At 30.4% G+C, this 15,635-nt stretch overlaps 3 protein-coding genes across 3 annotated transcripts; 2 read left to right on the top strand and 1 right to left on the bottom strand.

Moving 5' to 3' along the window:
• Positions 1–1,815: 1,815 nt before the first annotated feature.
• LOC113511668 (transmembrane protein 115) lies at positions 1,816–6,134 on the bottom strand. The gene is made up of 4 exons (XM_026895346.3): positions 5,598–6,134; positions 4,798–4,993; positions 3,956–4,132; positions 1,816–2,931 (listed from the first exon to the last, which is right to left on the bottom strand). Exons 1-4 carry the CDS (start codon positions 6,106–6,108, stop codon positions 2,697–2,699), a joined length of 1,119 nt encoding a protein of 372 aa, XP_026751147.1. The 5' UTR covers positions 6,109–6,134; the 3' UTR covers positions 1,816–2,696.
• Positions 6,135–6,506: 372 nt separating this feature from the next.
• LOC113511669 (NAD(P)H-hydrate epimerase) lies at positions 6,507–9,057 on the top strand. Its single transcript, XM_026895347.3, has 4 exons — positions 6,507–6,790; positions 6,883–7,091; positions 7,672–7,995; positions 8,681–9,057. The coding sequence occupies exons 1-4, from the start codon at positions 6,755–6,757 to the stop codon at positions 8,913–8,915; spliced, it is 804 nt and encodes a 267-aa protein (XP_026751148.2). The 5' UTR covers positions 6,507–6,754; the 3' UTR covers positions 8,916–9,057.
• Positions 9,058–9,957: 900 nt separating this feature from the next.
• Positions 9,958–15,045, top strand: LOC113511622 (proliferating cell nuclear antigen). Its single transcript, XM_026895291.3, has 7 exons — positions 9,958–10,117; positions 10,361–10,477; positions 10,608–10,714; positions 11,333–11,490; positions 11,882–11,998; positions 13,395–13,570; positions 14,692–15,045. The coding sequence occupies exons 2-7, from the start codon at positions 10,364–10,366 to the stop codon at positions 14,800–14,802; spliced, it is 783 nt and encodes a 260-aa protein (XP_026751092.1). The 5' UTR covers positions 9,958–10,117; positions 10,361–10,363; the 3' UTR covers positions 14,803–15,045.
• Positions 15,046–15,635: the final 590 nt, after the last annotated feature.

The raw sequence follows: 15,635 nt of genomic DNA, 5'->3' as shown, positions 1-15,635 counted from the left end.
TTTTACCATATACATTATTTCGAGAACTATACATGAAAATTTCTCGTACTACAATTATTATATTCGATTGCCATCTTGCAACCCTATTGCGGTATATAAAAATCGCGATTAAAAAATAGGGGTTGATCGTACAAGCGTGAAAATTTGAATTTGTATGTATTTTTCAATATTAAATCATAATAAAAAAATATTGTTAAAAAAATAAAAAAAATATTGAGGGGTATTAACAATAGATGTTGGCCGATTCTCAGACCTACCTGATATGCACACAAAATTCCATAAAATTCGATAAAGCCGTTTCGGAGGAGTTTGGTAACAAATACCGCGACACGAGAATTTTATCAAATGTTACCAAATACATATACAGTGTTACCAAATAATCTGCATTCCCTTTAAAGCGATATAGTATTACTCATATACTTTACGATAATGATACAATATATAATATCGTTTGGTATGTTACTTATTGTTGTGCAGTTTTATTAATAACTTTATTTATATTTTATGCAACATTATTCACACATCATGTTACTTTGAATTTTTAAAAGTTCAACAAATTAAGACAATATTTAAATAAGTATATAATTAGAGCAAAGTCGAGTAATAGGATTTCCGGTAAATATGTATCTGATCTATAAACATAACTATATAACATCATAAAAGAAAAGAATTGATTGTTTGTTTGTAATGGATAAATATAAAAACTGCTCAATCGACTTTAAAAATTCTTTCACCAAGCTTTTATCAGTAGTTGTCATGCTTGACAGGCGGATTGGCAGCCGCAATTAAGGTTTGGAGATGTTGATGCACATCATGCACATGTTCGCCACCACTGCCCTAAAACGCTTTGTTTTTACCTAATGGTTAGCAGGTAGAATGCCATATTGCATTAAGCTCGCCACAATAAGGTTTTATTATTATTATTATATATTATTATTATTTGTACAAGTTTTATTGTTCAATAAAAAATAAATAATAATTATAATCAAAACAAAGAAATTTAATACAGCTACTATTTCATTTTAATAAAAAAAAAGCATGTCAAGATGGTTTACTAACTGTTCCAAGATTAAGAAAAAAAAAAGATTAAACTCGTATGTATAAGCTTTATGTATATAAGTACATTTAAAAGAAAAGAATTTAAATGATTCGTACTGATTTATAAAAAAAAAAAATATTTCTGGCAAGCAAATTAATATGTAATAAAAATAAACTGATAAAAATATAAGTTTCTTATAATTATTCTCTCGTTTAACCTCCTATTAAAAGTAAGTTAAATGTACGATAAATACAAATATAAGCTGTTAAGTGAAATAACAATATCACTTGTTTCTGAAATACCCAAAATTTATATCAACTTGGGATTTATAGAGGTAACGTTATAAAACAAATATTATAAATATGAAAGTAAGTTTGTTTATTGACGCCTTAACGGTTTAAGCAATCATCATAAAATATACTAGTACTATTCGGGGTGGAAAAAGACAACGGTTACTTTATCCCGGTCAACCAAAAAACTCTTCGTTACGCGACCAAAGTTACAACTAAGGACCAGTTTTTTCTTTTATATTTCAGCCGTATTAACTGTCCACTGCTGGGCATAAGCCTTCCCCATAAGGGGAGTTTTGCCAGTGATTGCCACGCTTGGCAGGGTTGGCAAGCGCAGTTAGGCTTTAAGAGATGTTTTAATAGGGATCCTTCGCCCTCCCTTAGTCAACTTTTACGACATCGGAAAGAGTGGCCTATTCTATGCCGCGACCACACGGCAAAAGACTAGTATTATATTGAACAAACAGTAAAAATTATAAACAATAGAATGATTGAATATTATTTATTTAACACTAATTTATATCAATAATATTTACAATATGTCACATCATTCATCATCATATTAACTTGACATCATCAACAAATGCAAATCTGCAAAAAATATTTCTTTATACCATACACACAACTGTAACCATACAGAAATTAATCGCAAGTCTTAAAAAAAAACAATAACTGTGTAATCTGTAAACAGTGTAATGTTCACAGCACCACTGCAAAAATTACAATACGATTTTTTTTTTTGTTTTATTAACAAAGTCCAATTTTGCAATTACTGTAAGTACCTTTTCACACGTTTCAGTACACCAAGTACGCCACCGCTTGCAGTCAGAACATCTAAAAAGGCGATAAAGGCCTATTCACTTAAATGCATTCAAAAGGATGGATATTGTAATAAATAAGGTATAAAAAAATATCGTGACTGTCAAAATGCAAATTCATCAGTTACAATCCATTTGAATCCAGAAATTAATAACATGATTTACCTTACGCGTATAATTAATTTCATTTATATTTACCTCACAACCAAAAGTTGCCAGTTTTAATCTGAGAATATTCAAAAAACATTTAAAAAATTAATAGATATTTGAATTGATCACCTTAATCCCTATTTTCATCAAGTCATAGAAACATATTAATTTTATATAAATATTTAATGATGGTTTTAAAATTAAAAGTGCCATTTCAGATTAAACCTGGCAACACAGTCACAGCCTTACAAGAATGTCAACTTTCATTTACCATTCATTTCCGCTTATCTAAATTCGGTTTAACTTTCACACTAGCAACATTGGACTTTGTCAACAACATTGGCCTATTTCTAAGTGGTTCTGTGAACAGCCTTATTAGGTAATATTTGACTGTGAAGATCATGACTGTTTTGTGGTGGGCGGAGTTGGTTCTGTGCTGATATCGACAAGGGTCGCTTCAGCGGCAGCAGGCGGCGCCTGGCTGCTCGTTGGAGTCTCCGCGAATTGCGGTATCACATGTGGAGGCTGCATCTTCCTAACAGCATCCATGTTCACTTTGGTAGATAGATTCTTTTGTCTCGTTTGTTCAGATGTCTTGGATAATCTCTCGCTCAATGCCTTGAGCGCGATTTGTCTATAGGATAAAAAAATATATATATTAATCAAATACTTCATGAACATTTGTTACTATTCTTTTCATTCTTGGTGCAGGACCCTGAGAGCATGAAGCTTACGCCTTCTATACCAATTTTGTATATAATCTTATTGAAACATAATAAAAGTGCACTAGACTATTGTTATACATGGAAGACATTTTAAAAAAATTCTTAATTAGAATAATAGAAGCCAAAACAATAATTTTTAGAAATGTTGCATGTAGGTAGGTTTGTTCTGATTTCACACAAAACTTACACCAATTTGGATGCCATTTTCACAATTGTGTTGCTAAAGATCTAACTTAAAAATGATATATCATCAAAGTCGTAGAATAATGACAAAGATTACATATAAAGATCTGTCAGTATTCTACGACTATGATGATATGCTTTATCTTGATACACCACCATCTAGAAGTGTTCTGTCATTAATTTTCTTACTTCTGAAATCCATGCGTACAAAATAGCAGGAAAAAACTAATATAAGTTACACTGAATATGTCAAGGCGAACTAAGGTAGTAATCACATACATGATAATTAGCCGAATTTCAACCACAATTATAGATACTAGATATTACTAGTATTTATTTCTCGTACATGATGATACATGCATAATTAACTATTCATTAATTGTAATTTTAATTATCCATTTTATTTTAAAAAATGTAGAGCAAACAATCACTATTATTTTAGGGTTACTACAGTCATTATATTGATGAAATTTGAAAATGAATTTATACAACTATCTAGAGGTAAACACAATAAAATAATGAATATTCATAGTTGTATAATTTAAACAATCGTAATATACCTTTGTTCAAAATATCGACATTGTTAGATATCATAAAAGACCTAACTATAATGTAAAAATTTCAAATTCAATGAACTGGTTACATAAATTTCATACAAACATTATTTTTGTTTAAAGAGATCTAGGCCAGCCAAAATCGTAATAGTGCTGACACAAATTCTTAGCTATCATATTTTCCTGGAGTACCGACCTCCGCCTTTCCATGTCCTGGGGCTCCACTCCTGGCATGGATATAGTGACACCTCGTGGACTCAAAGCAAGATGCACCCGGCGCGGACTGGGGGAGCACAAACCGAGCCTCACTAGGCAACGGTGTGGAGGGCCCAGAATACCTCGCACTACTGGCTGCAGAACAGTAGGGAAGAAACTGAAAAACATATATATTTTGATATTATCTTTGTGCAATAATTAGAACTGTACATTTTTAAAACCTATTTGCTGTACCAAAAAAGGTTCATACAAGATCTGCTTTAAGTTTACCAACTGTTACCAACATTTTGGAATGCAATAATTAAAATAAATAGGTCAAATATCTGTAGTTAGCAGTGGGTAATGGCTAAATTAATGATAATTATTCTCAAAGATACACATGCTACACTCAATGCATTACCCATTGCAATTAAAGGCACATATTTATTTATTTATTTGGGCACAGCAACAGTATTACAATTCACATTAAATTAAATATAATGAATTTTATAACTAATTGTTTTAAAATTGTATACCAATATATAAAAAACCATATTTCAGAAGTCTCTGCAGTATGCTATACATGCTGTTAATACAATTATTGTAAAAAATATATACTGAGAGACTTATTAGAATAATATTTATTAATTATTAAATATATATTATAATAATATAATATATACTATAATAATAATTAAAATAATATTCAACAAAAATTTTCTTTATTAATGAAATATATATTTTGTATTATTCTTTAAGTAGTGCAAGGTCAACTAAATATGGACAAAGACCAATTGCTACTTAAACATAATTAGAAGACTAAAAAAAACATAAAAACCTTACTTGTCAAAGCTAAAGTTATCAGCCATATCTCCTCTAGTGCCACTGCTGTGCTGTTGCCAGAATCTTAAATATATCCATGAGAGGATCACTCCACTGCCCCACATGCAGGGATATGTGCCCTCCAGGGCTCCGATGGCCCAAAGTATTATTGCAGCTATTAAAATCAGCAGCGGTAGTGAACGATTTGTGAGTTTACCTACAACACAATAATTATAATTATATAAATACTAGTAATAATATTATTATTTACCAAAGTTTGTGATAGATTATAAAAAAAATATATTGAATACATTTACTTCTAACAGTAATACTATAAATAATGGATCTGAAAATCTATGAATCTTGAGGTATAATCCTGGCAGATATATATCTAGCAGGATTCTATTACTTACATATGAAAAAATAAACTACTGAACAAATCTTAAGATGAAAATTAGAACAATTTACATTTTGATTTTTTTTTACATTTTTTACCTTATGATGGTTATTCAAATCTCTATTTAAATTTATCCTTATTTAATTTATTTAATCTAAAATCAGAATAAAATATATAATACTGCATATCCATCAATGATATAATGGTATATAATAATACATGATACTTATTATTTTATTATGTTATGAGAATTATATAGTTTCAAAGCTAAATTAAATTAATTTTGACTAAATATGAAACATTGACATAGAAAATAATTTTGGAGCCAGTTACTGCAAATTATTGCATCCAATGAATGCATCATATTAATGACTAGTAAAGTATTTATTTAGATATAGAAGAAGTGTTCTATAAAAATAATTACCTAATGGAGTTTTTATTAGTAGGTGATCTGGCATTATCTGTTTGACAGCCACACTCACGGCTGCCAGGTAACCAGCTAAACCATGGACATGTATATCGAAGAGGTACGATGCCTGTCCGGTGCAAGCAAATATCACTAAATAATAGAATGTTGTTAGAAACGCCACGCCAATATTGGTCAAAAAGAAAAACTTCATCATCTCCATAGGACCCCATAGCGGCTCTATTAACTTCCCACATAATCCCACAGTAATTATATCAATCACTACCTCCCACAAATGTATTTCTAGAAACCAAAACGTGAAAGTAGACCACAATTGAAAAGAAGGTGGCAACAAATACCCCGGAGTTACACTTAAAACGTCCACAACATCATCGGAGAATGATAAAACATAGCCAATTATTACAACAACACAAATAAATTTCACAGAAGGTGATGTGTTTCCTAGTAATGCGGAAAATTGTTGTCGTAAATATGGTAAATTACGACTAAACACTCTGAGCGCAGCCATCTTTGTGACGGATGAGTAAACGGTTGTCAAATGAAACTTCACTTACGATACAATGTCGGTATGACATTGACATTGTGACAGCTTCATCATGTTATTAAACTATAATACATATTAAACTTACTAAAAATTTCGCTTTTGTTGTTATTCATTGTTTTCAGAATTATATGCAAAAGTATATATGCAACGTATTCTATGATTAACGATCTAGTTCGCAAAAGAGAGCATTTTTTAAATAATGAATCAAGAACCGAAAATTCTTAGTATTTTTAGATTTACAAATAATTTTCATATTTCATTATAAATACTGAATAAAATATAAATTTTTACATTTTGCTATAGATAAATTTACTTAATCATATATAATTCAATGTTTTTGGTTTCAAGTCAATGTATAAAATGTATTTGATTGACAATACTGACATTTTGATTGACAAATAATCGCTGTTTTTATAATTGTAAATATTAAGATTAAAATATAGTTTATTTGTAATTTCTGAAGATTTTTTCAGAAGAACCTCTTTTTTACGTAATTTTACTTTTCTATTTTAATACTGCGTAAGACTATTATTTTATCCTACAGTTTTAGATATCGTAGACGATAAGAAACGCGTTCACTATCATATGATCTATTTATTATTCAGTGTAAATGTTATTCTTTCGGCTTATCGGAAGCGCCTTATTGGTAAGTTTGTAACGTCTTATTTGTAACAAAAAATGATTACTTTAATTAATTTTTATAAAACTTATTAAGTACAAAATTATGTGATATTTCAGTTACGAGTGGCTAACGTCTGGAGCGGAGAAGTAATGGCTACCGGTATTAAACAATGCAGCAGCGGCAGAATCCGATACTTAACACAATCAGAAGCGGCTAATTTAGACCAGGAATTGTTCAATGAATATAAATTTAGTGTTGATCAGCTTATGGAATTGGCGGGTTTGAGTGTAGCGACTGCTGTTGCCCGCACTTATCCACCGTCTACGTAAGTACAATAATGGACTTAATTTCTGATTATTTTTTACATATATTTTTATGAATGGGCTTCCGATGTAAAACGAAAACCAATATTTGTTTTATTTTATGCAACTTAGAATGGTAAACAAGCTGATGGCCAACCTGATGGAAACTGGTAACCGTCGCTTATGGACATAAACAATACTATGGACGTAACAGAGTATACTGTTTATCCCAATTTGTTTATTCTAATTTTTATATTTCTTTCTGCTCCATCCACATTCTAACACCTGTATTCAATTCTATTTGTCTATTTATATTCCATCTCTTATTCTTCTTCTTCTTTTAATTTTTGCTCAATTAAATCAAAAAATCATGACATTGTTTTTTTTTATCCATAATAAATAAATTGTTGAGATTTACTTATAACTTTTACTTTCTTTTACTGAATACATATAAGCTTTATTTAATGAAACAAAAATATATCTTCAAAATGTCCTCCTTACATTTGTAAACAAAAAATATATGAACCCAAATGAAACAAGGTTCATATATTTTTTTATTTGCGTTATGTATGAAAGTAATGTATAATTCAATTTTATTTACAGATATCAATCAGCACTTATAATTTGTGGGCCAGGTAATAATGGAGGCGATGGATTGGTGGCAGCACGTCATATGGCATTATTTGGTTATACTGTTGCTGTCCACTACCCGAAAAGAACACCAAAACCATTGTACGAGAATCTATTTGAACAGTGTAAAAGATTTGGAGTGAACATTGTGGAGAAACTTCCACCTGCACAAGATTTGGCTAATAATTACAAAATACTAGTGGATGCCTTATTTGGATTTAGTTTTAAGCCACCAGTTAGAGATGAACTGAAGCCAGTATTGAACACTTTAATAGATAGTGGACTACCAGTGTGCAGGTTTGTATAGTTAAAGAGTGTGAAAATATATTCTATGCTAGACATTCTCATGGCTTTGTCTGTCTGTATGAAGTATAAGATGATGACCATGTGTACTAAATTTGATTTAAAGAATGTTGTTTGAGACATTTATTAAATTAGAATGGGTGATTATAGAATGAGGAGCATCTATGAAAGTATACATGAATGTGGAAAGCGATTCAAGCATTTGGTCTTCCATTGTTTCTGCCTAGCCTAATAGGAGACAGGCATGATAGATATGAATGCATGTATGTAGTATGGGACCAACATAAAAGCAAAGTTTTTAGTTATAAAAGAGTCATTAAAATTGATCCTCAAATGTTGTCTACATTTGTCCTTTGGATCAACCACTCATACTAACAACTATTTCATGCACACTATTCCTCTAAATGGCTTAAATTGCATAATATTCACTTATGGCAAATATACACATCAGTACCAGCAGTGAATTTCAAAAGGGTGCACTTACATCCCCTCGTTGGGAATGAGATATTTAAAATCTTTGAATACAAACTTAAGGCATCTGGATTGCTGTTCAAATTTGTACATACATGTTTAATATTATCTATGATTTATATTTTATTACTTAATAATATAGTGTGTAGGTACAAATGCACCTTCCTAAAAATATTTTTGGTGATGCCCATGTATATGTTTTTTTCAGTGTGGACATTCCAAGTGGATGGCATGTGGAAAAGGGTCCTGATTCTAGTCATGCCTTGAAACCAGCAATGTTAATATCTCTTTCTGCACCAAAACTTTGTGCTCGGCCTGAAATCTTAAATGACACTAAACACTTCTTAGGAGGTAGATTTTTACCGCCTGAAATAATTACCAAATACAATCTTACACTACCTAATTATCCTGCACAGGACCAAGTAGTACAATTATCTTGTTAAGTTTTTTGTCTTTAAAAGCAAAAAAGTACATGCATTTTGAGTTTGTAAAATAGTTCATGGAAAGGATTATTTAATTTCTTTAAATTGTGGTAGTTTATATTATCCTGTTAATATTGTAAATAAAACTGTTTTTACTTTGCAACTTGAATTTTATTTTGATGTCATTAATTGCAACATAAAAAATGGGGACTTAAATTTTCTTAAAAAAAAATAATTCTCTTTACAGCAATTACTTTCCTTTATGTACTATATAAAGTTTATAAATACGTGTGTTTTGTATAATTGCCATAGAAAACTGCTTATAATGTAGAATTTAAATTAAAAAAATATTATGTCTCCGTAATTTGTGACAATACACACTTAAATAGTATAAGGTTAGAGTAATGGCACGTTTATAAATTGCATAAAATTGTTGTGAGGTAAAAAATCTAATTAAAAAATCTTTTAAAATATCAAATCGAGACATGAAAATGGCGAAATAAAAAGCAGATATAATTTTATCTTTACAAAGTTTTTTTGTTTATTGGGTGATAATGAAATGGTAAGTAATGACGATGAAAGTACGTCAGTTTTATGAATGAAAATGGAATTGTAGCCCCGCCTGCGCTAACGGAATACGCTGGCGGGGCACCAGTTCATCAGGAATTAAATATGATAGTTTCCAGGGGGAACTGCGTGGAGGTCGACCTAGCTGAGTATATTGCTAACATTGGAATTCTTAGTCTCCATTATTAACATTCCCTTTCCTCCCAAGTAGGTTAACCAATTGTAATGAGTTCCTCTATAATTCGTGGAGGTCGACCTGATAGGGCATAATGGGAAAATTAAACCCTATTTCTAATAATCCCTCCTCCCCACCCCTATCTTTACGTAATATGAGACTTTTACATAGAATGTTACATAGGTAAAATATGTAATAAAAGCTCCAGAGTTTTATGGTGTCAATACAGTTGAACTTATTCTCTGTCTACGGTTACATGAAAATATAAAACTATTCTATATGATGGTTGATGTCTTGACAGTTTTGACAGTTAACTTTGACATATTAATTCACAGATTTCGCGCCATTTATTCCCGCTGGTTTTGTTTCGGATTCCTGCTCTCGTCTTGTCATTTTCTTTGTGGGTTCACCGACATATAAGCGTCGTTATCTATTTTACATTTATTTTCACATATTTTAGATCACTACATAGAATTCAAATGTAAGTACTTAATTTATTAGCGTTGTTCAAATGTAAGTACTTAATTTATTAGCGTTGTATTCCAAAATATAACATTACCGGATGTGAATTCTATAGTTCATATCTACATACAGATTACATTAAATGAATGTGCTTGTATTTTCGATATTTTTAATTGACTATCATAGGTCGTCGATAAAAGTTCTGTGTTTAAGTTTTATTTTTAATAATTGACTAATTAATCTTTAAATCCTCTACTTTCAGACAATGTTCGAAGCACGCCTTCTCCGAAGCTCTATACTTAAAAAGGTCTTAGAAGCTATTAAAGACCTACTCACACAGGCCACATTCGACTGTGATGATAATGGCATTCAACTACAGGTAACTTAGAATTTTTTTACATCTGTATCACCTATTCAAAGCAAAGTATTATATTCCAATTTACAACACCTATTAATGTAATGTTATCCAATACATGTTTAGAATGACCAATAATACTCAATTTTCACAGGCTATGGATAATTCCCATGTATCACTTGTCTCCCTTACTCTCCGAGCAGATGGATTTGACAAGTACAGGTGTGACAGAAACATCTCAATGGGCATGAATCTAGGAAGGTATTAAACTACTAAACTACTATTTTTACATGAATAAGTTAACCCGTTAAATCACATCTTACTAGTGTAATAAAAGTTTAACTAGACAATGTCGACATGAAAGATATTTTAAAATAATATAAAAGGTAGTCTCGACATGAAAGGTATTTTAAAATAATATATAAGAGCTCTTAATAGGATAAACAGATGCCAAAAAAGTTTTTTTTAATTATTTCATTCTGTATGTTTGTTCTGGCCTGACATGAAAACTGCAGGCGTTTTTCACATTTATGTTCCTTAAGAACTAAATTAAAAATTGGTAAATATTTTATCTTAATACCCCATCTAGAAATATTTTCTCTTTTATTGGTTTTCCTACATCTGAAATCTATGAGTATGTAGTAGAAAACTAATTTAAAATATAAATAATGTTCAAGTGCAATAAAGAATATAATATAAATAAATAAATTATTTCTCTCCAAATTAGTTTTAAAATTAATCCATACCTGCGAAATACATTTTGATTGGAGAGAAATGAACTTAAGCTAGGTAGAATATGCAAGGATATTTTAAAGACTAAGATATTAAATAAAAAATGCATTTAAGAATCACTTACAAAGTACAAACCTTATTTTCCAGTATGTCAAAAATCCTAAAATGTGCTGGTGACAAGGACACAGTGACTATGAAAGCGCAGGATAATGCTGATACTGTCACATTTGTCTTTGAGAGCCCAAACCAAGAGAAGGTGTCTGACTATGAGATGAAACTCATGAATTTGGATTTGGAACATTTAGGTATGAGGATATAAAAATAAAATATTAAAATAATAAATAAAATATAATATTGTTTCCCAGACATCAAACCCAGCATTTCTGAATTTGATTTTGATTTATCTAATGATTTATTTATATGAACAAGTATTTAATTTAACTATTTATTTTTAATAAAAAAAAAATGTTTATATTTTTATGTGAGTTACGTTTATTATAGAAAAATAGATTATTCTTAATTTTCTTCCTTTTCATTAAATTTTTTTTTTATTAGGTTTTATTGAAATTCCAATTGGTAATACATCATACAAAACTTATAGTCCCACTATAAGTTTTGTATTAAGATGTGCAAGCACACCCTGCCTTTATTGTTAGGTATTCTTTACTTATTACCTATAAATTATTGATATTTTAGGCATTCCTGAGACTGAATACAGCTGCACTATTCGATTGCCAAGTGCAGAGTTTGCCAGAATCTGCCGTGATTTGTCACAATTTGGAGAGTCCATGGTCATTTCATGCACCAAGGAAGGTAAGAATTATATTTTTATATTGATTTTATACCAACTTTTATGTAGGTAACTTTGAAAGTCAATCTTTGAATTTAAATTATAAAAATAATATTAACATACTTTTCCTTCTTTACTAAAAAATCAATTATTTATCAATACTGATCTGAGTATTATTTTTACTGATAATATTAATCTGGTAAAATTAATAATATAATATATATTAATAAGATATCTAAATGCATATACATAATTTTTTTATCATTATTTAATTAATTTATTTTACATATTTATTTGATATGAGATATAGATTTATATCCCAAAGAGGGTTGAAGTCAGGCAGGTGGCCGGTCGTAAAACTAAAAACCAAATCTTTTTGTAATATGGATAAAATCATATTACGCCGACCCCAAATGATTGGGATAAGGGTAGGAAGATGATGATGAGATATAGATTTACTATAATATCATAAAATATCATACTTATTTATATATAATGATTGTAATTAGTCATATTACCTGATAAATGTATGTATTTTAATAAATAATGATAATCTTTGCTAATGTATATCAACGTTATTTCTACTTTTTGTTATTTACTTGATTTACTTCTCATATCAGCCTTTCACTGATCACTGCTGAACATAATCTTCCCCCTTGTGGGGTTTTGGTAGTAATTGCCACACTTGACAAGCAGATTGGCAACCGCAGTAAACCTTTGAAGATGTTTTAAGAGGGATGCTGCTACCCATCCCGTGCCCTTCTTTAGTTGCCTCTAACAACATCTACAGGAAAATAACAGGTGGCCAATTCTATGCTGGTACCACATAGCAATAGCAATGTTTTACTTATACCCTCACTAAATGCAATTCTTTCAGAAAAGTTATAATATTCATAGTCTCCATATTGATAAGGCAAAGAATTTTTAAATAGGAATATCCATTATAGACTACTGCATTCCTATATACACTAAAAGAAATTAGTTTTTGATTGTGTTGATCAAACGAGCCTCTGAATGCATATTATGCAGATTGAAAAGTGTGAATATTTATTATATACTTGTCTCTGAGACTGTCATAGTGATCAGACAAGTATAATGAAGATTTGTTATAGTATCAGCTATACAAGTGATGAATGATGGATAAAATAACCAGAGTTTTAGCTTTAGAATTTATTTCAGATGGATTAAAATAAGCAAGAAATTAAAAATACCACTGGACATGACATTACCACTGTGCCTAGTTCAAAATTAAGCAAAGCTTGTACAATGTATACTAGACAATTGATATACATACTTAAATACTTTTTAAAATATATATATAGATAATATTTCAAACCATAATATTAATTACATTATGTGTGGGGACCAAACTTACATAGTATCAAGGTCAAGGTCATCAAATAAAATCTTTGCCCTTAGGTGTCAAGTTCTCAGCCACTGGTGACATTGGTTCTGCGAATGTGAAGCTGGCGCAGACTGCTTCTATTGATAAGGAAGAGGAGGCTGTTGTAATCGAGATGGATGAGCCCGTAACACTTACATTCGCCTGCCAATATCTCAACTACTTCACTAAGGCCACATCTTTAAGCCCACAGGTGGTTATTTTATAAAATAGCTATGAAAAGATATTATATAACGCTGTTGTATCAAAATACGTAAATCTGTTCTTTAGTTGTCCAATTTAGAATAAGTTGATTTGAGACTATTCATAACTTCGCTTACCGAATTGTGGCAACGTCGAAATAGAACAACACACAACAAACAAAAAAGTTGAACTTTTCAAAAAACAAATCTGCACAATAAATCCCTGGATGACGAAATTTAATTCACTGACAATATGTTTTATAAAAAAAAAGCCAACTTCAAAACCAATTATATTGATTTTAAAACAAAACTACTTAACTGATTGTGATAAAATTTCTATGGAACGAATTTGTAAGTATATCGTTTCACTATAATAATAATATTAATAATTTATTTATTTGCTAGAAATGTGGTTATAATAATGGTCTTAAATATAATAGATCTACACATTTCGCCTTATCTAAAGGCATGCAAATTTAGTATTATAATTTAGTGGCTTACGTATATTAATAGCCTACAAGGATCAATCCATAAATATTGGCAGCCGCACACATACTAATGGTAGCAGACTAAATAAATACAAATACAAACTAAACAAAAACAAATACATAAAAAATAATTTTCCAAATTGGTTTATAACTTTTTGGAATTAGTTTGGAGTTATGAGGTTACCTCATAACTCTACCTCTAAAACCTCAAAAAAATACAACCGAATTCTGAACCTTCTTTTTGAAGGTGGTTAAAAACAAAGTAGTTCTATAAAATTGAAACACAGACACACTAAATTAACAAATTAAAACATTTAATCTACTTTTTATTTGTACTACTATTGAATACCAGCAAACTGTCTTATTGGTAACTGCAGTTAGGGTTTTTAAAGATGTTTTAAGAGGGATGCTGCTGCCCATCCTTCTATCATTAAGTTCCCTTAGTCGCCTCTTACGACACCCACAGGAAAGGAATGGGTGGCCCATTCTGTGCCTGAAATAAACGGATCGCGAGCCAAACGTGGCAACTACTGGCAAAAATCCCCTTTTGGAGAAAGCTTTTATTCATCCGTGGACAGTTAACGGTTCAATTATTGGTTTGTGTACATTTCCATGAAGTTCTAATAAAACACGTTGTTCCACAGGTCCAACTGTCCATGTCGGCTGATGTTCCCCTGGTGGTAGAGTACCGTATTCAAGATATCGGCCAAATTCGATACTATCTGGCTCCGAAAATTGAAGAGGAAGACAGTTAAGATTTTTGTCAAAAGCCTAAATCAAGTTAAAAAGTTACACTTGAACGTGCCTAATTTTGAAAGCGATTATGTTATACTAAATTAATAATACAAATTTACTTATTGCTCCTTGTGTTCAAGCTCACTCATTTCAGTATCATGTACATTTTCTAGTTTGGTATTATTTGTACACTGTGTGTATTACTGTAACATTGTGATAATAATGAGAAATGTGAGAGGGTAATTAAATTTATTTTCAACTTATTGATTAGTTTTTTTCACTGCATATATTGGTCGGCATATATCGAGTCACGGTCACATTTTCCCTATATCCCTATACCACAGATAATATAATACTACCTATACTATATTACATATGACAAAATATTAAAAAAAAATAGTGTATTAAAGAAAATACATGGGTTTTTTAAATATTTGTTTCGTTTAAAAACATTGGATTCATATGGAAATCCTAAGAACAAAGAATCTATTCCGAAATCTGTGAAAAGGTGGCATCAATGGTTGGCGTAAATCTAAGCTTGATGTCAATAGCGTCATTGAACTAATTTTAATTGGAGCATTATTATAATTATTAGTATTCTTTTTGAACTAAAACGGTATAGGTGTAGGCAGTTATACCTAATAACAATTTCGCAACCAAATTAATGGATCTAATTGCCATCGTACTTTGCTGTCTCTTACTTCGCACAAAAACGAGTTTAATCTCTATATTCATAGAGTTTGAAGTCAACCCCTTGACTACAAAATATTTAAATAAGTTACGAAAATGTATCATGTAAAATATACAAACAAGATACAGCGAATCGACAAAAATGTAATAGGCAATTTAATAA

Source organism: Galleria mellonella, unplaced genomic scaffold (assembly GCF_026898425.1).
Source record: "Galleria mellonella isolate WM207_F2 unplaced genomic scaffold, CSIRO_AGI_GalMel_v1 utg117, whole genome shotgun sequence".
Taxonomy (NCBI): Eukaryota; Metazoa; Arthropoda; class Insecta; order Lepidoptera; family Pyralidae; genus Galleria; species Galleria mellonella.
This window is presented reverse-complemented; position numbering and strand designations above follow the sequence as displayed.